We start from the raw sequence: 23,065 nt of genomic DNA on the forward strand, positions 1-23,065 counted from the left end.
ATTTTAACTATATTGCACCGGCTCTTTGTGATAGGATCGGATTGATTTCACAGCTCTTCTTATAATGATTTCCCTCAAAATTTACTGCAGTAACTGGGTTGAAAAATAATGAATAGTTTTAACAAAATCGTTAAATATTTATCTATCTTTTTAGAGCTGATAATCTTACTAATATAAGATGGATGTATTATAACATGGTTTGTTGTAATGTGTAAGTTTAGATATTTGTATTTTGTTAGTATGGATGTTTGTTATAAGGTATCTCCAGAACGGATCTCGATGAAATTTGCATTTGTGTAGGATAATAGGCAATTTTTTTTCTTCCGGAGACGGAGTCGCGGGTTACAGCTAGTACTTAAAAAACTGAAATATTCTCCTTCCCTCTCTTTTGGTACTTAAATTTGTGGCTATTTGTACTTTTTGGTATTTATTGTATTATACTAATTTGTTTTATATATATTTATAAAAACGTGATTTTTAACTCACCGTCACATTTAATGCTACGAGATGTTAGATTGCGCAAGTTGAATAAAACACGGCCTAGTTTTATCGTGTCGGACGAGTTTTAACATAAAATATTTTAGTTAAGCTCCATGCTAGTCAGCACAAGCCATATTGCGAAAAATTCAATACTTTCGACTTGACATTTTTATAGCTAAAAGTAAGAAATATAAGTCTTGTTAAATAAACAATTTGTGAGTAACATGTCAGAATAAGAACCCATCGTCATGTATCAGCAACCTTAACGTCAAAATTTAGGAATTTCGTAATGTAGAAATATGTCTCGATTGCAAATCGAAACGTACACATCTTTACAATGACGTTACAGGATTTCTCGCATTTAAATGGTCACAAATTACGTCATAGCCATTCGACATGATAGCTGACGTTCTGTTTTCGTCTTCGAAGTTAGATCTCGTAATGTTCTTTTACATTGTATAGGACCTCAACAATGTTTTTTCTATCATGTTTGAACAGTTACGATACGCGAGTGCAAGGTCCCACGGCTCACTGGACCGATGACGCGTTCGCGGAGCGGTCACGCTGGCTGGGTATGCCGCACTCCGCGCTGCGCCTACGCAACGTGCAGGCCCGCGACCGCGCCATCTACAGGTGCCGTGTCGACTTCCAAGTCTCTCCTACAAGGAACTACAGAATTGCTCTTGACGTTATTGGTTAGTACAACAATTTAGTAAAAATCATTGATTGTTTAGTTTATTTTTTAAGTAACTTTTAAGATATTAAAATATTCCATAAAGTTAAACTTAAAACGTTGTATAATGATGCAATCTATTGAAAAAGGCGTGAAACATTATGGTAATTTCTCGTATCATTCTCACAATCTGAACTTACCTGGTTGCAAAACAATAAACTGTTGGTAGGTGTTCATTTTGGTAAGCGATATCAGGATTGCGGCAGCGGTAACGAGGCTCGCGATCGCTGCTATCCCCTCCTGAATACTCATATCATCAAACCTTTTGTTTTGTACCAACGAAAACATTTTCATTTCCTCCGTATTCTATGGTTGAAAGCCGTTCTCGGTTTGTTTATCCCCAATTTGAGGGTATTGAAGCGCGTGACGGGCCGTGTTCTATTTGCCGTATCGGTTTAATGTTGAATAGATATTGAACACAAAAGTTATACCGTAAAATTTCGACCCTTAACATTTCTCTTATTGCAGTTATTAAGAATTTTTGCAGTACCTAAAGTCTTGGTTTCTTTAAGAATATAAGACTTTACCAGATTGTATTGAACGATTATCAATCTTATGCCAAAGATTATTAAACTAAATATCTTTTTATAGAACTCCCGAACAAACCGGTGATCTTTGATGAATATGGCAACGAAGTGTCTGGAGTTGCAGGACCTTACTACGAAGGCACTGATTTCAAATTAATATGCTCAGTAAGTGGAGGTGAGTGTAACATTAAATCAACACTAGAAAAACTTGCAAGTCAATAACCCCTTTTAATATAATCTTTAGCAATCTAACTAATATTATAAATGCGAATGTTTAGATGGATGGATGTTTGTTAGAAGGTATCTCTAGAACGGCTGCATGGATCTCGCTAAAATTAGGATGTATTTTTTTATTCCGCGAAGACAGAGTCGCGGCTGACAGCTAGTAATTTATATTTAGGTGTTTTAGTTTTTTTCTTTCGCTTTTGGATATCATAAAAGTTTCATGAAAGCTACGTTTTCCCTTTTAAATTAATTTCCTTTCTAAGTTCGTATTTATGTTTTTTTATCGAGGTTCCAAAGTTAATCAGATGTCAAGATATTTATTAAAAAAACAATCGGTTACTCAATTTACGACGTAATATAAATTTTATTTGGGGCAAGTTCTTTGTCATAAAACGAAGTAGAAAATTAGATGAGAGAAATAAACTTCCTACGGTATTTATATCTCATTAATTTTATAAATAATGTAACATTTTTTTATATATATCAAAAGGTGGCAAACGAGCTAGCCGCCACCTGAAACCGCTGAAAAAGCGAAGTGACTGCTGCCCATAGACATACGCAATTGCATATGCGTTGCCTACCTTTAATCGACGGAGGAGAGGATGCACAGAAAGAAAATATCATCCCTTTCCTTGCATCCTCTCATCCGGAAAGTCAACTTCCACTTCCCATTCTTTCCTTATAAAGAAAAGGATGGGAAGGGATAGAGGATTAAATTAGGCCTCCGGGATGCACACTCATCAGACGAAACGCGGAATTGCTTCCACTTCACGCCTGTCTTCTGTGAGGTCGTGGTATTTCACCGAGCGAGCCGGGCCAATTCGTGCGAAGATGTTAAAGCGGGCTCTACCACTGTTAACATAATCTGAATTTAATTATATTTAATTAAATATTTGCCAATAAACAAATCATATTACAGCCATAATCGGACAGAAACTATAATATATAAATATATTAGAAGGAACATTCTGGAACAATATTCTAGAACTGTTAAATATTGTCTAATTTATTTATTAATAGAAGTATATATAGGAAAAAATCCTATAATACGTAGGTCGGAAAAATTCCTTTATACAAATGTTTTGGAAAACACATAAAAAAAACAAGATTACAGACATGAAATTACTGTTTACTTATCGTATTTTCTCGTCGTTTTTCCTGTTGTTGGCAGAGAACTTTGTAGAAAGTCAGACAACTTTTTGTACCGTACTCAATAATAAGTAATACTCGAAGGCAGCACTTAACACCTACATTCCGTGTACGGCTTCGCGTTACATTATCGGAGATTATCACATAGTGTTACAACATTGTAATTATTGTGTTTATGTCCCTAGTTCTACGTTTTATGCCTTTTATTCTTGTGGACATAAGTAATGCTGTTGTTAACTGGAATACTAAACTTTTATTGTAACTTTTTAATAGTATGTCACATCTTACTAATATTATAAATGTGAATGTTTGGATGGATGGATAGATGTTTGTTAGAAGGCATCTCCAGAACAGTTCAACGGATCTGGACTGGAAGAACACATGGGCTATTAATTAAGTTTCTTTAATACCATGCTGACAGAATCGCGGGCGAGAGCTAGTATATTTTTATAAATGTAAATCATGTATCTTAATGATATTTGCACAGTACCAATACATTGTCCCAACTGTAAGCGTTCACATTGGTCTGGAAACATGTCACAAAACTATTCTAATGTAATTGATGTTCTGTGAAACAGGTAATCCAATTCCGCGAGTGCAGTGGCTTCAGGGCGATACGGTACTAGCTACGTTAGGTGTCGGCGAAATTCAGCTCGGCCCCACGAGGTCATTGAACCTGCTAATACGGAATGCATCGCGATCGCATTTCACCACCGTCTACACTTGTACAGCAGACAACACTTTGTTGGCACCACCTCAACGATCTACCGTACGGGTGGACCTTTACTGTAAGTGCATTTAATTTCAAATTACTCTACTATAATACTTATAATACAGAATTTTGAATGTACACGCTTATTAAAAGTAAAACTAACTGACTAACCGTGGGTTTCCGAAACCAAAATCTCCGTATAAAACATATTGTAAAGCAGAAAGCTTTATCTGATATGTTTAACTGAATTAAATTATAAATACTGATATTAAAGAGATGAGCCATTCGTACTATATACACGATTATCAATATTTTTAAACTTTAGACAGAGATGTCATGGATAAGACAATTGGGATAAAAATGTGAATTTGTGCTGAACTTCTTTAAGTAATTGCAAACGGATAGGTTTACTTGCAACATTTTACTTATAACTAATGCAGATTATTGTGTCATTAACTTGTCATGGCTGTAATATATTAATATAATATACGTTATAGTTAATCTATAAAAGAAATCAATAAGTAATCATTTTAATCATGTATGTGTATTGAAAAATAACATCGTTATTAACTTAGTAATTACCTAACGTAATAACTATTACTTATAACAATATAAAATAGAAATTGAAAGAGTATACATTCTTTTTATTACCTTCAATAGAATTATTGCTGTCAAAGTAATGAATTTAAAATTGCCTTACATGCTATCATATGGCGTCATGCGGCCTCATTCTAAATATATGTCACGGACGATATGTTTCTGTATCATTACTTTGGTCACGACCCAAGTGTTTAATTACGTATGGAAAGATTAGGAAAAATATTACCTACATTCCGTAACATGGAATTAATCAAATTAACATCGTAGTAGGTTGTAAGACAAATAGAATTGAAAATAGTAGGCGTTCGAAATTTAATTGTTGTTAATCCTTTATTTACTTTTTTCTTATGTTTTTATTTTGTGCCAGTATAAGAAATGTTTTAGAGAATTACCTAAAAATATGAGTAATTTTACAATAAATTTAATGATTTCGCTTTTAAATCCGATGATTTTAAAACCATCTGTTTTCTTAAAAATGGTAAAATATGTTACAATGTTTATTTCATTCAGATAAAATGCATGAATGATTTGATAATAATATTTACATCTTCTAACAGTACGACCGTTATCGGTTGAAATACTATCAAGAGAACAACCGTTGTCAGTCGGAAGGAAAGCAGATCTGTGGTGCAAATCGACCGGAGCACGGCCGCCGGCGACAATCACGTGGTGGCTGAGCGGGAAGAAATTGAATTCAGAAACAAAACAACAGGTGCGACATTTATATCCATTTTAATTGATAATAATAAGACATTTAATACGTTTAAAGATATTACAATAATTATAACACAATTAAAAACACCAAAAAGAGATCAAACAGAAATTATTATTAAGCGTTGCAATGCAGAACAGATAGGGCCTTTGCTCAGCTGTATGGTTATTACTAACAAATTGTTTGTTGAATACTACTTTGGCTACATGGAACTACGTTTAACAATATGAATTTCATGCAATAATAAATATAAAATAACAAGGTTTAATTGGTAGTTGTTTAAGAACTGTGCCAACAAAAATTTTGAAGCTTTTTTATTGCAGAAAGAACTTGCTTTATCAGTCTATTCCAATTTCTAAAAGTCAGTAAAAATGTTCTGCATCTATCTCCCTACGTTGAGTAATCATCTGGCACCGGGCTGAGTAATTTCGCGCGTAATCTTTGCGCCTTTTCCCGGCTCCGCGCCGCCCCCGCTGTCCCCTATAGATTGCCGTCATCAACGTTTCCCTGCGTGCATCCATTAATTTCCTGCTAGATTGAATGGCAAAGCTATGTCTTGTGAAATGTCCTCCATTCAATACGACTGTCGATCTGTATATAAAAATTTTAATAATGAAACTTTTATTAGAAAAAAATATCGTTCATGTTTTATGGTTAGTTATTTAGATGGGGGTATTTTATGATTATGGTATTCTACAGATATCTTATAAAAAGATGACGATGGAAGAAGGTAATGAAACACAATCGTTATTGCAATGGACGCCACAAAAAGAACATAACGGACAAATATTGGCGTGTCGAGCGGAACACACCAAGTTCAATCAGTCCACTATTGAAAGCAGATTGACTTTGAACATATATTGTGAGTACTATGATTTCTTTATAAGTTTATAAGCTATTTTAATAAGTAACAATTATCAAAGTGTGTTGCCTATAACACCATGGAGAAGAGTAAGAATCAATTGACATCACAAATTTAAAAAATTATGGGTTTTGAAATCCACAAAATAAAATTTAACGTAATTGCAAATAAAACAATGTGAAGTAAATACATATTCATATGTCATATCGTCGTTCCTCAGTCTAGACAATTAAATGGTTAGCCGAACGAATTAGAAATTAAAATAAACGCTGAATAATTAAATACATTTTACAATGGAAATGCGCGAATGTACCTATTGGTTGTCTTTTGTTTATTTTACTTCGATATGTTTTAAATACTTTATTTCTACATGTAATTTAATAATGACTTAAATAGAAATTCAATTAAATTCCATATCTTTTATAAATATTAACTTATTGACCATTTTCCTACAGATGATTGGCATAATATTATTCTTCCAAACATCTTTATGAATCATAATATCTAAGTTCACGCAATTTGTACACATTTAATTCCCATTACGCAATATTAATATTATATTTTTATTGATTATAATAGTAGTAACATTACTAATATTATAATATTACATCAACTAATTAAGAAAATGAAAACAGAAATGTATTTCAAAGAAGTTGGTTTTGTATTAGCGTTTTCCAATCAATATTTGTCGAACTGTTCAGATGTGCCAATCGCGCGAATGCACCTCGGTTCCAAGATGAATCCAAACGACATTGAGGAAGGCGATGACGTGTACTTTGAATGCGAGGTCGATGCCAACCCGCCCGCTTATAAAGTAGTCTGGGAACACAATGTGAGTACTTTGTATACTTGTGATGAATCGATATTTTTATCATAACCTAGTTCTATTATAAGTTATCCGTATTATTTATTTACGTCAATAGTTGATGAGCTAATGTGTTCTGTAATTACTCATTTATTGTTTAAGTTGTTGCTGGTCCGTTTCCAATTTTATTGATGTTTATTATAAACGGTGTTATTTTGTTTGGATACCTATGCTTACTTTTTAAATGTAAAGATTTAGATAATTATAGATTTGACTAATATACATAATATTGGAGTGAACTTTGTTCTACCATATTAGTCAAAATATAACAGACAAAATATTTGACTAATATATATTCAAAATAACAACGTTTATACTTCGTTATACCATATTAGTCAATAGCCATAGGTCTTACATTAATTGTTTAATTTAGCTTTCTTTAAGTTTTATTACTTCTTATTACAATTGGATGGGAATGTTTCTATTAAGTGGTTTGTAGACACAAAACAACTGATCGGATCTGTATGAAATTCGTAACAGAGATGTATTACAGACAGAAATAAGCCATAAGAATGTATATTAATTCCTCCTAGACGTAAATAGTAACATAATATTCCTTTCCACAGGGTGTTTTATTACAAAATAATCCTCCCAATGGAGTGATACTGACTGGTAATACGAACCTAGCGTTACGTAACGTGTCTCGACACCAGGCGGGCAAGTACACCTGCACCGCGTCAAACGTGGAAGGTGACGGAAAGTCACCGCCTTTGCATTTACAAGTTGTTTGTAAGTAGAATATGTTCATTGACGTTTGTACTATTCGGGTATTCTTGAGTATCTTTTGTTTAAAATACAGTTGTTTTGAATTTCCAAAAATGTAATTGTAATGATTTTATATTATACAACTATTTTTAATTCAATTTTCTATAATTCAAAGATGTATTTGTTGTCAAAAGACTTGGCCTAATCGCTTTGAACTTAAGGCAGATTAGAGCTTCAAGGTAGAGTCGCGTAGAGAAGTTAATGTAGATTCAGAAAGTGAGTCATATAGGCAAAAATATTTGAAGACACGTTTGTTAGTATTGAAGGGCAAAAGTGATTTAAAATAATCATTACCCTACTGACAAAGAAGGTAATTTTTAATCAATTCTATTACAAGACGAAGTAAAATGTTGCGTAAGAATGCTCGTTACGTTAATGACAAAATGACAGGCGTACGCCGTATTTATTATCGTTCGAATTTAAAATTTAATAAATTAGTTTCCAGTGAGAGTTCAGTTTTGAAGTTTATATAATTTAAGCGCAAGTGTTTTATTTTTTTAGTGAGAACGTAATTATGTAGTCCATAATATAGAGTTTAAATCATCCTTCAACAATAGCAAATTAAGCTTATTTTCGAAGAAAAGTTACTGATATTCTATTACTTCCGCTTTGACAAGGGTTTCGTGTAATAAATTATTTATATCCGACGGAGGTAAAGTTTTTGTCCTTTTAGAGAATTCTCAAGTCAGAAAAGTTACCAACCAAGTAATGGTTTAATAAAATTTTATTTCAAACAGCTGCTTAAGTTAGCAACCACTAAATATTTCATAAGCAGCTTACACATATTTAGATCTCGCGTTCCAAAGAAGCCATTCGGTTTTGTGTTGTAATATTAACATACAGTAAGGAATTAGAACGACCTACCAGTTTCCATTTGATTACATTTCTAGCTTTCTCTAAATGTGTGAATAAGTAAATATTAAACTAGATAGCATCGTCTTTGTACCACATTATTACGTATAAAAGTAAGGTTAGATAAACATTGTAAACTAAAATTTTAATTTAAACTTTATTTTGGACTGACTAAACATTATATAAAGACTTATAAATGCACACTGAGGCATGTTACATTGACAATATTAACTGTTGGTTTCTGAGACCAAAATTTCTGTATATAACATATCGTAATCCCTGTGACTATCTTTGAGAAAACAGAGTTAAAGATGTTTTTATGGGAAATTTCGGTCTGAGAAACCCACGATAAAGAACGTACTAAGTCTGAAAAATAAACGCTAAAATACAATAAAATAATGAACGTGTCGCAGACCGTCCCGTGTGCCGGCGGGGCGAGGTTAAATTGATTGGGGCTGCATTACAAGAGCCATCGAGCGTCGAATGCGAAGTCGACGCGTTTCCACCGCCCAATACTTTCGAGTGGACACTCAACAACTCCGCGACCTCGATAAAGGTCGATCCTGTGAGTAGTAGATATTTTTATATAAGTATTATTTTATACACAGGTACGAAAAAAGTTTATTATATTTTTCCCCTTGCTTTAAAAGTATTCTGTGTTAATATTAAAACGAAATTGAATATTAAATCTACATATCCAAAAAGAATTTCAGTTCTTAACTACACTCGTAAGATATAACTCTATTTCATCTGAATACTGAATATACTTTAGTATCTGTGATAAATCTTACTACTTCATTATAAACTTTATTCCTCATTATTTTCTCTGCACTCTTAAAATAAGTAAATAAAACTTTTATCTCTGCCTATGAAGTTCGGCCTTCACAGTCAAATTTGTGCCGAAGCGTTGAATGAAATACTTTGTTGTGTGCAAAAACGACCCTTTGAAGGTCTTTAGGGTTGGGGACGCACAATTAACTTCCCTCGATGGTACGGCTGATAAGTAATAGTTGGTACGCTTTATCAAGTGGAACGAATATTTTTTGCATATAAATGGATAAAACAATATAGAAAATATATCAACTCATCTAAATTTTATTCCTAGGATCGATTCTCGATTGACGCGTCTGCTGGAAAATCGATATTAACATATATGCCAGTATCTGAAATTGATTATGGGACGCTGTCGTGTCGGGCGACAAACCTAGCGGGGCAGCAAGTCACTCCATGCATGTACACACTGCTCCCGGCGACCCGACCCGACCCGCCGACCAACTGCACGGTGTACAACCTCACTCACGACTCATTGGATTTAATGTGCTTACCAGGTATAGTACTGACGAATTTGGTCCCTTTAAGAATATGTTTGAAAGCGCCGATGGTTCAGGAGTTAACCACTTGAATTGTAATCTGCAGGTCCTGGGTTCAAATCCCACCGCGTACTAATGTGTTTTCGATTTTAAATTTACACATGTTTAGTTATCTGAAGTTCTTACGGCAAAGGATAACATCGTGATGCAACTTGAACAAAGCGAAGAAATTCAAAGTTATCTATGAAGTAAACCAATCCACACTGGGCCAGGCTGATCGACTATGGCCTAGTCGTCCCTGAGTTAGGGTAGCAGCAAAAAAAACCATAATTATACGGATGCGTAGCATAATGCAGTTGATGCAGAACAATGATTACCTAAGTAGAAGGAAGGAAGAAAAACGGGATGATAGGAAAGGGAAGATGCTTACTAAACTTTGTTTATGCAGTTGACTTACTCTGCTGGTCGAACAGCTGTTTTTATTACATTTGTTAAGAACTTTTTTTATATTTAAAAATTTAATTGGTTTGAAAAATACTATTCCTAATACCTGCGTCAGTTATAAATTTCCTAGACATTTTCGTCCGCACAATATTGCCCTTATTACCAAACATTCTAATTTAGTGTCTGGTCTCATTTGGCATTGGCCCAATTTAGAGGCTTTAACTATTTATGATTCTAAATTATCATCGAAATTGCTAGTATACTGTAACACTACAAAATTTGTTGTTATCCTTTCAATGTACCGAATAAATAATGGACGCAAGCTCTGAAAGAGCGAAAATAAGAATAAATTTCCGATACAAAAGCTACCGAATTGTTAATAAATTTTATTTGTCTTTTTAATTTGATCACACAAAGGATATATTATACTAGATTGTAATTGTAGGTACTTGTATTTCTTAGGTTATGAAGGTGGTCTTCAATGTGTGTTTGTTGCTGAAGTGTGGGCAAACGAGGGACTTGTTGTTAATGCAAGCAATGGAGCAGCACTATGGAATCTAAGAAGACTTGGAGCTAAGAGACAGTTGAAAATAATTGTTTACGCTGCAAACGCGAGAGGACGTTCAGAACATGTAATTTTTACAGTAGAAACAGCGCCCAGATTGTCTCCAAGAACAGGTAAACGATCACTATTGGTATAAAACGTATTAAGATTCCAAATTTTTAACATGACACATAAATTGTGTGAAAGTAAATTATCATTGTATTAAAAACACACAGGAGTTTTCACAAGCACACATTATTTACTTAAAATATAAACTATATAGCTGAACCTTTTTCGCTCCGCTATTTTCTCATTTTATCTGAAACTAATTGGTTGTTTCGGATCAATGAATAGTTAATAATTAAATATCGGGTAGGCCGTGAAAATATAAACACAATATTAGCTTTTGTTGAAAGCAAAAAGCTACAGATAATAAAGTAAATAGTTACGTTTGGCACAGAAGCACAAGAAGCGTGGGAGGTGAACTGGGCAGTGGGTGGCGTGTTGGGCGCGGCGTGCACAGTCGCGCTTATCTTGTGCTTGGCCCTCATCGCTACTAGATTACGACACCGGTCTCGGGATTACGAAGGTATCATTTTATTTAAGTTCTTTCAGCCCACATTTTTTTATTCGAAATAAAAGTGAACACTAAGAAATGTTAAAAATGTAAGCATTGTTTGTTCTATTGATTTAAGTATATCATAGAAGAAAGCCTTATTCTAAAAATAATTTTTACTAAATTTGACAAAAAATATACTTATTTACTTATAAAATATGTTGTATTATATTCTTATCTAACAAAGAGAGTGAGTTATTCGAACTTTGACGTCGGATTCATAGCATTATTCTCCTATTGTTTTATTAGAGGTAAAATATAACAAATTTGTTTCTTTCTGTCCAGTAACTATGCAGCTAGCCAAAAATCAAAAGTCAACTCCACAAAAACGACAATCACCCGACGATCGAAACCCAGATTTAATTCCATTAAATAAAGGTAAATGTTTTTTGAATAGCTCATTGTTGGGTAAATACTATTTAAGATTAATTCCAAGATGATTAAAATTCAAAATTGAATTAATTCTCGTGCCCCTTCATAAGATATTAGACTCGAAAATACTTAAAAATATGAATAATTAATTTGTTTAAAAAAACAATATTTCAATTTGTTAAAGCACAAAGTAGAATAATTAATTAGTACCAATTTAAAACGTTCTCTTTAGGAACATAAATCGTTCCTAATTAAATTGAACATTTTATAGGAGCAGACTGCCCGCCGGATCCGCCACATTATTCAACGGTGGTCAATAAACAAGAGGCTAAGAACTCTAACAGTTCCCAGAGTTTAGTTAGCACTCAGACACCTAACACACCCTTATCGCCTCTCACCCATAACTGTGAGACTCAGGTTAGTATTACCACAAGATAAATGGAAATTAAGTCAGGTCTATACATGCTAGGATCCGAAAAAATTATTTTGTAAACAGTCAAATCAATTTTTGGCTCTTGATTTCTAATGGTTCATAATACGTGTCCTTCCAACACGAAGGAACTAATTGATTCGATGTTTTCCTTTTAGATTGATCGTACTGGAATAAATGGTGCGGCGAGATTACACAGAGAAGTGGTTACAACTAGAACACCGTTATTAGCAGCACATCAAGAGAGTTGTGTTTAATACATATTCTTAATTTAAAATTATTTATAAATAAATTAATTTAAATTAAAATGTATTTATAACACTCTAGTAACCAATATTAAATATTTTTGTTAGAAATACCAACACTATTACTAAAGACAGAGTTCTAGATTTTTGTTTTTATTAAAAATCCTGAGATTTTTTCAAAACCTTTGATATCTGACCATCTCAAAGAATACTTAATGTTAAAACACTAATAGGTATCTTCTATTTGTTTTACAAAAGAAACTAACCTAAAAATGTACAACTTCATATAAAAATAAGAAACAAGAACGTGTTAGATGTTTTGCAAACAAATTTTAGTTTTCATCAATTGTAACCATAAACCAAACATTGTGCTTATTAATAGGTACTTATTAGAATTATATGATTTTCGAATTACTTCATGTCGCCATTAGAAATTAAATAGACAACGAATCCTAAGAATCAATTTATAGTTAATACATACAAACGGACAAATTGATTCCTAATATTGACCTTATTTATTATCTGGAACAGAAATTTTACCAGCAATACTCAAAGAGTAAAGGTCATATATGTAAAATTTTTACGATGTTAGATAAAATATTTTTTTGTAAAATATGTATTTAATTCATAACTCCTTTCTCACTTAGTTTTGTAAATAATAGATAATTCTGTTCGTCCAAACAACCCAGAATTTCGTAAAAAATAACAACACAGAAATATTTTGAAAAGTATTTGTTAGATTTAAGCACTCTAAAGAGTTAATTTGGAATCCATAAATATTTAAAATGATAGATTAAGTTAACTTATTAAATTTGTCTAAGAAAAATGACTGATGTATTGTAAATATGAAATCGGAATAAATAATATTTAAAGAAGGTAACATGACATTTTCTTCTTATAGGAAAAATAATTGTTTTTTTTTTTCAATTTAATTTTAATGCGATAAATGATGAAATTCGAATAATAAATGTTAATTAATTAGGTAGGAAAATAAAACAGAATTGATGTTATTGACCTTTTCATAGATTAAATCGTAGTTATAAGGCACAAATATTTATTAGGGAATTCCGTTATCCGTTTTTTTTAATAAGTGCATTTCTAGCTAATCACCAAAGTTGTTTAAAAATGTGTATATTAAACTTACAGTTTTTATTATGTTATATTGTTTCTTTTTTAATCTGTATTATTCTTGTTTAAATATCAAGATTATATTTTAAAAAAATGTAATATTGTTTTCACTGGTCACAGAAGGCCAACATTTTTTAATTTTACTATCAAGGCCCTTTTTACACAAGGCAACGTAAATCGAGTTTTGAAGATTTACGTTGCCTAGTGTACAAAGGGCTTAATTATATGAATATAATTTTAATTACAACATTATTGAAGAGTATTGCATTTGTTTTGTCTGAACACAAATAAAGTAAAATAGGCACAGTTTGGTTTTAATGTATAAATAAATTGCTCATGAGTAAAGATAAATTTAAAATCTCTACCGCAACGTGCACTGTGTAAATTCAATTGTAATAAAGCAAATAAATTATTGAAATGAACAGAGTTGCTGAATGGACAATTTTTTTTTTTATATGTCAATAAATTAAATGACAAACATTCCGCTTTTCAGTAATCCTCACAATATTTGTTCCGACGAATTGAAAAGAGATATTGCGTGATCGGTCAACAGCGCGCATTATACGAGTATCGATGATTTGGTTAAATATGATAGGACATAACTAATAACTAATTGATTTTTTAAACTTAACATGCAAGGAATTAACTTCTTTGTTAGATAAGATAGATTTTTTATCCTTTATCCTTTATCCTTTATCCTTTTTTCGCTGACAATTATTAAACTTAATATTACAATATTGATAAACTTATTATATATACGACTTATCCAAGGGATGGCGAACTTCTTTGTTAGTAAAAATTAATCCAAAATTATAAAAAAAAATCTCGCAGAAATAACGTGTCAGAAATGAGCCAAGAATGTGACATTGATATTAGACAGACCTTTGAAAAATAAGATTAAAAGTTGACGCTTGCAAAGAGAATTTCTGATAGTTTTCTTTTATAGCTTAAAAATTTGGATAGACTTTTAATTAATACTTATTTATTAGTCTTTGAAGTATAATAATTAGCTTTTTTACCTTAGTTAAAACTTTATGAATACAAGAGCCACTAACAGCAATGTTTGGTAAATTTAGAAGCTAAATTGAGTTTCCTTTGGTGTGGTTTATTGATTGCTGACTGATGTATACGGAAATTGAGTTTTTCGTGTACCTAACAATGTTACCGGTACAGGGTGAGAAGGGAACAGACTTTTTATAATAATTTTGTATGGATTCTTATTATTATTAGATTGGGTATTGTATTTTTTAATAATCACAAAAATTTTATTATAATGTAACGTTCCACAGATTTTTAATAGTTTTTTTTTTATAGGAGAAAGAGGCAAACGCACAACGAATCGCTTTAAATTATTTGACAAAATTAACTTACTCCAAAACGTTAAATATTTGTGACGTCACATTAACTTATTCAATAAATGTTAGGGAGCTTTGTGTCGTCATAGTTAGGATAAGCTTTTTCAAAAGCTGTACTTCGAAGTTTCCACAACAAAGTTTAAAAATTCTTCTGAGTAAGCAACAGTATTCAAAGATTACTCCAAATGGGAACGTGTGATATGTGTCTTAACCATTTGGGTTACAGCCATGAGGTTTTTTTTGTCACAGTACTCAAAAATACAATGTCATAACATTAATATAAAAAATTTAGTTCTCCAACCATGTGAAATGAATATTTTAATCTACTAGAGTAAATGTAAATTTTACTCAATATTATCTAGTTGAAGAAAAACGTTTATCTAAGAATTTGTAAAAGAAAACCCTTGAAACGACCGAAACCCACGCGGTGTTGATCTGTCGACGATAAGTTGCTGGATTTACAGTTTAAGGATTTTAGGGTATTTTATTGTTATGACTTCACCGCTCTTTGTTTTTTTTAGAATCAAAAGTTATGAAAAAAGTTTTTTTTGCAAAAAGGTCGATTATGCGCTGCTCTCTTTGTACTTTATTCCTTTTATTTACAAAGTACTAATAAATAATACTCTATAAATAATAATACTAAAAACAACTTTCACTCAACTGACTACCCCTTAATGAAATCTAAAGAAACTCATTTAGGCTAGGCTCACATTCATTCTGATACTAGACTTTGTACCGAAAGCACGTCATTCGCGCCAAAGGATTGTAATTAATAATGTCAAAAACTACCAAACTGGAACAAATACGTAATAACATTCAAATCCGTGAAAAGCGTAAACTTTCATATTAACATAGCCGTTCGAGGTACCCAAATATTTCATACCTTGATATTTCTTCCGGCTATCAAAAGTTTCCCTTGTCATATAAAAATTAGGCAAAATAAAGTGACATGGGTGCTGCGTGATATGACCTTTTCCACAACCCTCCCTTGAGACTATGTTGATAGTATGTTGTCGGAACTATCGTCTCTCATATCTTGTCCCTATTTTACGTGATACGCTACTTTGACCGAGATAAACTAAAAAAAAAATAGTTACGACGAGAAATTTCTTCTAAAAATATTTTTTTTAAGAATTAATTTTTATTATTATTTATTAAAAAAAACCAAGAAACCCGATGCGAAGGCTCTAATGTGAGAAATAGTGCTATTAATCGGTAGTTTTTAAAACAAAGATTTTAAAACTTTCAATGTAAAATAAATAAACTCAAATATTTTGTGTATCAAATTTGAAACTTCCTAAATTTTGATATAGTCGTAAAAATAAAATAATATAATTTTAAATGTGACTGATAATCGAAAGAGAAAAACTAACTAAACTAACTTAATAAACGTTTGATAAAGTTTAAGAAATTAAAATTATTTTAGTATGAAAATAAAGCTTTAATTAATGTTTATGTTTACGTCTCTGAAATGAGAAAATTCCAAATTAATGTAAGTTTTCAAAAGTTTTACAACTTAATGAAGCAAGAAAGGATGTCACGAATAAGGAGGTCACGTTGCCAACTTAATTATGGAAATAGGTTTTTAGTGTTGATTCACTTAGCGTGTAGCCAAAGTGTGCTCAGACATTTTACAAACGATATTCAAAAGTTTTTTTCCGTTGATGAGTTTTAGATATTTATAAAACATGAATTGAACCAGTTAACCGTTATAATGCCAAAGTAAAAATAGTTTTTATTATTTAATTTAGAATTTTTAGGGCACAAACATTGTCAAAAAGTACAGAACAAAGTTTACATGAAATACATAGTATATATTTAGAAATTCAAAGATATGTGTGAAGTCAACCAACCCGCACTATGCCAGCGTGGTTGACTATAGCCTAGTCAACCCTAGCTTAGTTTAACCTCCGAGCCCCTCGGTGGGGACATATAGTGAGCTGATGATGATGACATAGTATGGAAGAATAAATACGAAGAAAGTTTTTAACGTTCGTTTGTGTTTTCTAAAAATGGGTACCTGGATGTCCGATGAAATTTAAAAATTCCCTTTAAAATATCTTTAGATCATCATATTAAATGTTATTTTTGTATGATACAAAGTTTGAGAGGATAAATTGTTAAGCTTTTATCAACTAGAATTGATATTTGACATTTACTGCTTCATGTCAACCGAACGCTATATTTGTTCCATACTTGGCACGAAGTTTGGATTGACAGAATGCAATTTCGCAATTAAATTGAAAGAACGTTCCAATTTTACACTGTATAACATTAAATTGAAAATAGAATACTTAATAATTTTTTCAAACAATTATTCCATAATTAGTAATATAATGATTTCGTTAGTAAATTACTAAAATAATAAACACTCATGTCACAAAAATAAAAGTTAGTTATGTTCATGCACATCGATCATTTTTAGCTTTGTTACATTATCTTGAGCAATCGCAGAAGGAATGGAGCATTTTTAATAGTACTACAGATTTTGTACCCCTTTTTCAAGAAAGTAATGTGAAGAAGTGCATATGGCTATTTTAATCAAAACTGAAAATTTATTATGAATTATGATAGAATTCCGAGCTCTAGTAATACCTTTATAGGTAAAACCACATTATGGATTAGTTGGTGTAACCACATTTTGACTAAACATTTACTTAATGGATTTTATGGGTACGCTTCAATGGTATCCTTTTACATCATTTAATTGTAATTCAATAGATGTTTGATAATTATGGGTAGTGTTGGATTACCAAATCCATACGATAGCAACCGCAAATAATAGGCTTGTAAAGCTTCGTATTGTGTTGGCAATGATAAACACAAGCATAGCTTTATAGCTATGCTTGTGTTTATCATTGCCAACAGATTTGTGGTTATATACGTAGATGGCGCAGCGGTTTGAAATCTATAGGTCAAGGTTCGAATCCCGCCATGTTCATTCATCCAACATTCTTTCGGTGAAGGAAAAGATGGTGATACTCGCTTCACATATCCAAATTAAAAGATAAATATGATGTAAAATCCCCAATCCACAGTGACCAATTTAGCAGTGACCAGAGTATGGTCACTGCTGAATTGGGTAGGCTCCAAATTCCTCAATGGAATATTAGGCTATGTTAATAAAAATCAAATGATACTTTAGGCCACAAGGCAAATTTATTTAAAATTATACTTATCTGTCTGTTAAGAAGGTAAATAATAGACAAGATAAAGAAGTAATGAAGGAAAGAAAATTCAAAAAGAAATCTTTTATTCAGATTTTTTTCATGTTAATTATGCCATGATTACTTTAACACTGTAAATGTTAAGAAAATAACATAATTAAATTACGTCTATAAATATCGCTAACTTTTTCTAATAGTCTTCATTGACGATTAGTAGTAAAAATAGACGATAAATATTATGTTTTTCTGTTTATTCATAAAAGTCGTTGGCGCGAACTTATTACACGCAATTAAAGCTAAATGTGAAATAATAAAATAAATGGTATTACTTATTAATAATATCCATTTCGAACATAAATTATATTAACCGGTTGCATTAAAATTCAAAAATACAACGTTAAAATTAATGGCGGGAAAATTATATTTACATTTCTTAAGGCGAGCAATATAACTGATGTTTCGAGAATTCATTTTGTCCGCTTCCTTTTCTCAGCTTCAAAATATAATAAACGTAATTTTGATGTAAGGAAAGAGTTTCCGTTTGCAGAAATTTAATTTTCCCCGAAAAATATTGAAGGTTTACAATTAGACTATTCTATTGATTACTCGGCAAAAGAGAAGGAAAATTAAATTCCAGGATATATCATATTTTTTTTGTTTGGTAATTGATTAAAAAAAAGGTTGTCAAAGAAGACACACAATATTCTCACTATGATTTTGTTTTATATTATTTCATAAAATCTTATCAAAGTTGGCAATTTTCAATAAGTAGTCTAAAATATTATTCGTTAGAATCCTTTTGCGCGAATGGCGCGCTTTCATTACAAAGTCAAGTGTCAGAATGAATAGTGAGGGGACATAAACGTCGGCATTTTAGTAAGGCTAGTGTTGCGCCAGTGCACCGGCACCGCGTAGGATTTTATTCCTAACAGTTAATATTTCAAATCAATACAGTCGAACCTGGATAAATGTCAATAGTATATAAGTCTTTGTCTCAACGGACGACCACCATAAGTAACTTGGGTAAGAATGAAACCTCTATAAGCAAGAAAAATATCGCTGTACCTCGGAATTTCGCTTAAGGTTCGTCTGTATAACATTAACAAATTGCTCGACTATTTCTTATCAAGATTTTAATTCAAGAAAGTCCATAATAGATTTAAAGCAAGCTTGTTAAAAGTCCAGCTTCTTCGCTTTAGTTGAATTAGTTCATTCATTTCAGTATCTGAGCGCAGTGCATCGAAACGAAGAAAAATAAGCGAAGTAGATTTAACAATTTATTTCTTTTCAAGTATTAACTTCATCGTTGACAGTTTAAGTAATTTTTCTATTAGCCTTTTGTTGTAAAACAAAGTTTTTAAAATCTTAATATAATACATTTCTTGTATAATAGTCGATACTCTTTTATTCCCCTTCTCTCTAAAAAAAGTAAAATATCGTGCTGTTACCGATAGTATAAAATTGACGTTACTAATTTGGAGACATTAGAAAAATTGTTAATCTTGAAGCCTTTACGAAATATATTATTACTTAACATAATTTTTTCAATTACTTTAGAGCATTGGCAAAATAATTTTTAAATATATCAGAGTTAAAATATTAAAAGTTTCTGTCTTTTTACAATTTATCTGCTATTTTTAATATTTTTGAATCAAAAATACATTTTTTATTATGTACTTTTATTACAATGAGAAATAGCAAAGCGAATTTTGTATTTATTTCAAGTAAAAGAGAACGGGGATATACATCACGACTTTCGTTACAGCTACTAAAATATTGCCTAACTAATATTGCTACATATTTTACATTTTTTTCGTATAATACTGGTACTGAGAAAACAAACATTATTATATTATTATTATAACTGAAAGTTTGGTGTATTTAATTGTGATCCTTTACTGTTTACTAATTCTATATTTAAATATTTTTTATTCGGAACTATTACTAATACATAACATAACATTGCTTCAAATGAATATAACAACTCTTAACATAAAAAATTACAAATCTATATACTAATAATATGAGACAAAATTAGAAATGTTCAACTGGATCAATTCAACAGTTACGACTTAGGGGTCTTCAAGAAAAGAGCGAACCTTCCTTAAAGGTCGGCAACGCATCCTCGGTTCCTATGGCGTTGCGGATGTCCATGGACGTCGGATCAAATAATCTTAGGCGATTTGTTGGTCGTTTGCCCCCATCTCCTATAAAAAAAATACTGGGGGCTACATAAATGTAAATCCTTACTGACTTGACCTATAAGATAGTGTTTAGAAAAGAAACAAAGTCTTGAATAAATCACAGTAAAAGAATAATAATTATTAAATTTATAACATTACGCAGAGTACCGTTGTCAGTATCGTGGAAGGGAAGTAATAAATACACGATGTACTTGCGTGTTTTTACCTGGAGATATTTGCTGTACCGCATTGCGGACTGTACCGGGAGGATGGATATTATCCTAAATTTTAACTCGTATCTTATTCAAATTCTAGCTTTTTCTTACGCCTTTGTCCACAAGGAATAATATAACTTAGTAATTAGCCTTTGCGCTATTCTAGACAGTAATACATCTCTGTCCCATTATCAGTATCCGTTCAGCTGTTTTGGAGTTACTTGCTAACAAACATCCATCCATCCATTCATTATATCACTTTTGCATTTATAATATTAGTAATAAGATTTTTAATATAAAAATATTCTTGTCGTAAAAAATCAACCTGCTACAAAAATGTCTTGAAGCAAATTAAAAACATTCCTTTAAAATTGCATCTGAAATAACTTAAATTATTTTCAAAAAGATTTTTAAATAAACACCTACGCTGGAAATATTTCCCAAAATTAAGTATGACAACTTTTGGTATTTCTTTTAGAAATAGAGGGTGTTGTATAATTTGTGTGTATTAAAATTTGATTATAATTTTACAAAGACGAAAACCAAAAACCGTACCACTATTCGTTAATTAACATAAAAGTTACTCGCCCGGTAAATCCGATTAAGCACTGTTACTTATAACTTACATTTTTACATCGTAATTAACATATTAAGAATATGAATCATAAATAACATCTACCTATGTAACAATATTAGGTTATAAATACTACAGGGTCGTTGCTTCCAGTCCCTACTTAAAAATGTTATATGGGTTCTTACGCTCCAAATTGTAGTTCTTAAGACTATAAAAATTTTTTTTTTACCTGTTAACTCTCGTTAAAAAATACTGTGGTTACGGTTTAAATATGAAAACAAAAGAATAGCTAAATTATAATTAATAATTGACGTTAATTTTTTTCATATAATAAGGTGGCAAACGAGCGAGCGGCCACAAGAAATCCTCAACTGCAGATGCGTTGCCTACCCTTAATCGACGGAGGAGGGAATGCACATGAAGAGAACATTTTCTCTCCCATGCCTTCCTCATCCGGAACATCCACTTGCACTTCCCATCTTTTACTTTTAAGATAAAGGGTGGGAAGGGAAAGGGGACTTAAATTCTCGGGCTCTACCACTGTTACGATGTTATACTTACTTCGATGAATATTAAACGTAAGTTAGACTGCAAATCTGGAATTTACTTTTACTGCGAACCCTGAACTCCTCGTTATATCAATAGGGGGAGTTTCTCTTAACTTTTATTTACAAATTATTAATCAACCAATTTGTAACTCACAATTTACTAACGAAGTAAACAGTGCCTCAGTTGATACTGTGGTCAGTCAAAATTGTTAAGATTAATAGTAGCTTATTGAATGTTTAACAAATGACTGTAGGCGACCGCTGTCCCAGCGAACGCCCTGACAAAAGTTCCCGCCGTCAAACCTCCGTCACTGCGCCACAATACAACGAATTATTTAATATATTGTAGGTGATTATTGTAACAAATCACATCAATTTATTCTAATAATAGATATTTAAATGACAAGGGATAAGCTTATATAAAAGACGTGTGTTAATACACACACAAGTTTTACACATACACAAAAAGAAAAATCGTGTAAAAGTACTGAATTTAATAATTACACAAAGTTTTAATAAATGTTGCGATTATTTAAAAATGAATTTTCTGGTGGTGTATTTAAATGCTTAATCTTAACTTAAACTTTGAATTGCTTACTCTTATCCTTGTATAATTACGTGAGCGTAAATAAAGAATGCTTGCGTAAGGTTTATGCTAGAAATACGTGAAATATTTTACCTGAGCATTTACATTTATCTCGCCATTTCCTGGTATTTTAAATTTTGCCGTTAACTTGTTTAAGTAAAACTAACTTAACTAACGATTGTTACACGGAAATTCTGTACCTAGTTTACGGCGTTACTAGTTAAAATTTAATTGGCGTCATACATACAAGAGTAATTAAAAAAATGTTATTAAAAACGTTAAAATATTATTATTTACATTATATGATAACCATGACGCCGGACATTGAAAACAAATGATCAGAATTGTTTTTGTTTATCTAAGAATTTTTAATCTATTTATTTAACATTTATCGCAATGATTTATAATGATAACTGAAACAAACATGGCCAAGACCCACTTTAGGCCGCTGCGCCAGCAGAGTAACTGAAACATGATGTTCCATTCATATCTCTTGTTTTAAAATTGTTTTGTATAATAAATAAAGGGTTTTTGGCACCAAAAACGTTTATAACAAGACAGATTTCCCGCGAGAAATATTTAAAAAAAAAATCACGAAATAAACTATATACCGTATTGTAACACAAGAATAATAGATTTTAAAATAAAATAAAATTCTTTTAAAATCTCTCTCCGAAAACTACAAGTATTTGCCGCATGATTCAAACGCTAAGTGCTCTTTTGTTGGAAACTTCAAGCACAACCATTGTTACGATATGAAAAGGTTTATGGATTTCTATAAATACAAATAAATATGGCTGAAGTCAACTTGAAAGCTAAACCTAGTGAAACGAAAAAAAAAACAATTTTCTAGAAGTTAATTACAA

General features: G+C 31.5%; 1 protein-coding gene across 3 annotated transcripts in view; it reads left to right on the forward strand.

Annotated features, from left to right (window-relative positions):
- Positions 1 to 13,035, forward strand: part of LOC106123596 (B-cell receptor CD22) — a 34,774-nt gene extending 21,739 nt beyond the window's left edge. For 2 of the 3 annotated variants that reach the window (XM_013320006.1, XM_013320005.1), the window contains exons 4-17: positions 979 to 1,175; positions 1,805 to 1,915; positions 3,693 to 3,902; positions 4,984 to 5,138; positions 5,838 to 6,000; positions 6,702 to 6,832; positions 7,432 to 7,594; positions 8,896 to 9,047; positions 9,588 to 9,810; positions 10,699 to 10,914; positions 11,241 to 11,369; positions 11,682 to 11,774; positions 12,040 to 12,185; positions 12,357 to 13,035. In XM_013320006.1, the coding sequence (XP_013175460.1) occupies positions 979 to 1,175; positions 1,805 to 1,915; positions 3,693 to 3,902; positions 4,984 to 5,138; positions 5,838 to 6,000; positions 6,702 to 6,832; positions 7,432 to 7,594; positions 8,896 to 9,047; positions 9,588 to 9,810; positions 10,699 to 10,914; positions 11,241 to 11,369; positions 11,682 to 11,774; positions 12,040 to 12,185; positions 12,357 to 12,455 (2,188 nt within the window). In that variant the 3' untranslated portion in view covers positions 12,456 to 13,035. The remainder of the gene's footprint in view (positions 1 to 978; positions 1,176 to 1,804; positions 1,916 to 3,692; positions 3,903 to 4,983; positions 5,139 to 5,837; positions 6,001 to 6,701; positions 6,833 to 7,431; positions 7,595 to 8,895; positions 9,048 to 9,587; positions 9,811 to 10,698; positions 10,915 to 11,240; positions 11,370 to 11,681; positions 11,775 to 12,039; positions 12,186 to 12,356) is intronic. The other variant, XM_013320007.1, reaches the window with a different exon arrangement.
- Positions 13,036 to 23,065: the final 10,030 nt, after the last annotated feature.

The sequence above is a fragment of the Papilio xuthus genome, unplaced genomic scaffold (assembly GCF_000836235.2).
Source record: "Papilio xuthus unplaced genomic scaffold, Pxut_1.1 DF826115.1, whole genome shotgun sequence".
NCBI lineage: Eukaryota > Metazoa > Arthropoda > Insecta > Lepidoptera > Papilionidae > Papilio > Papilio xuthus.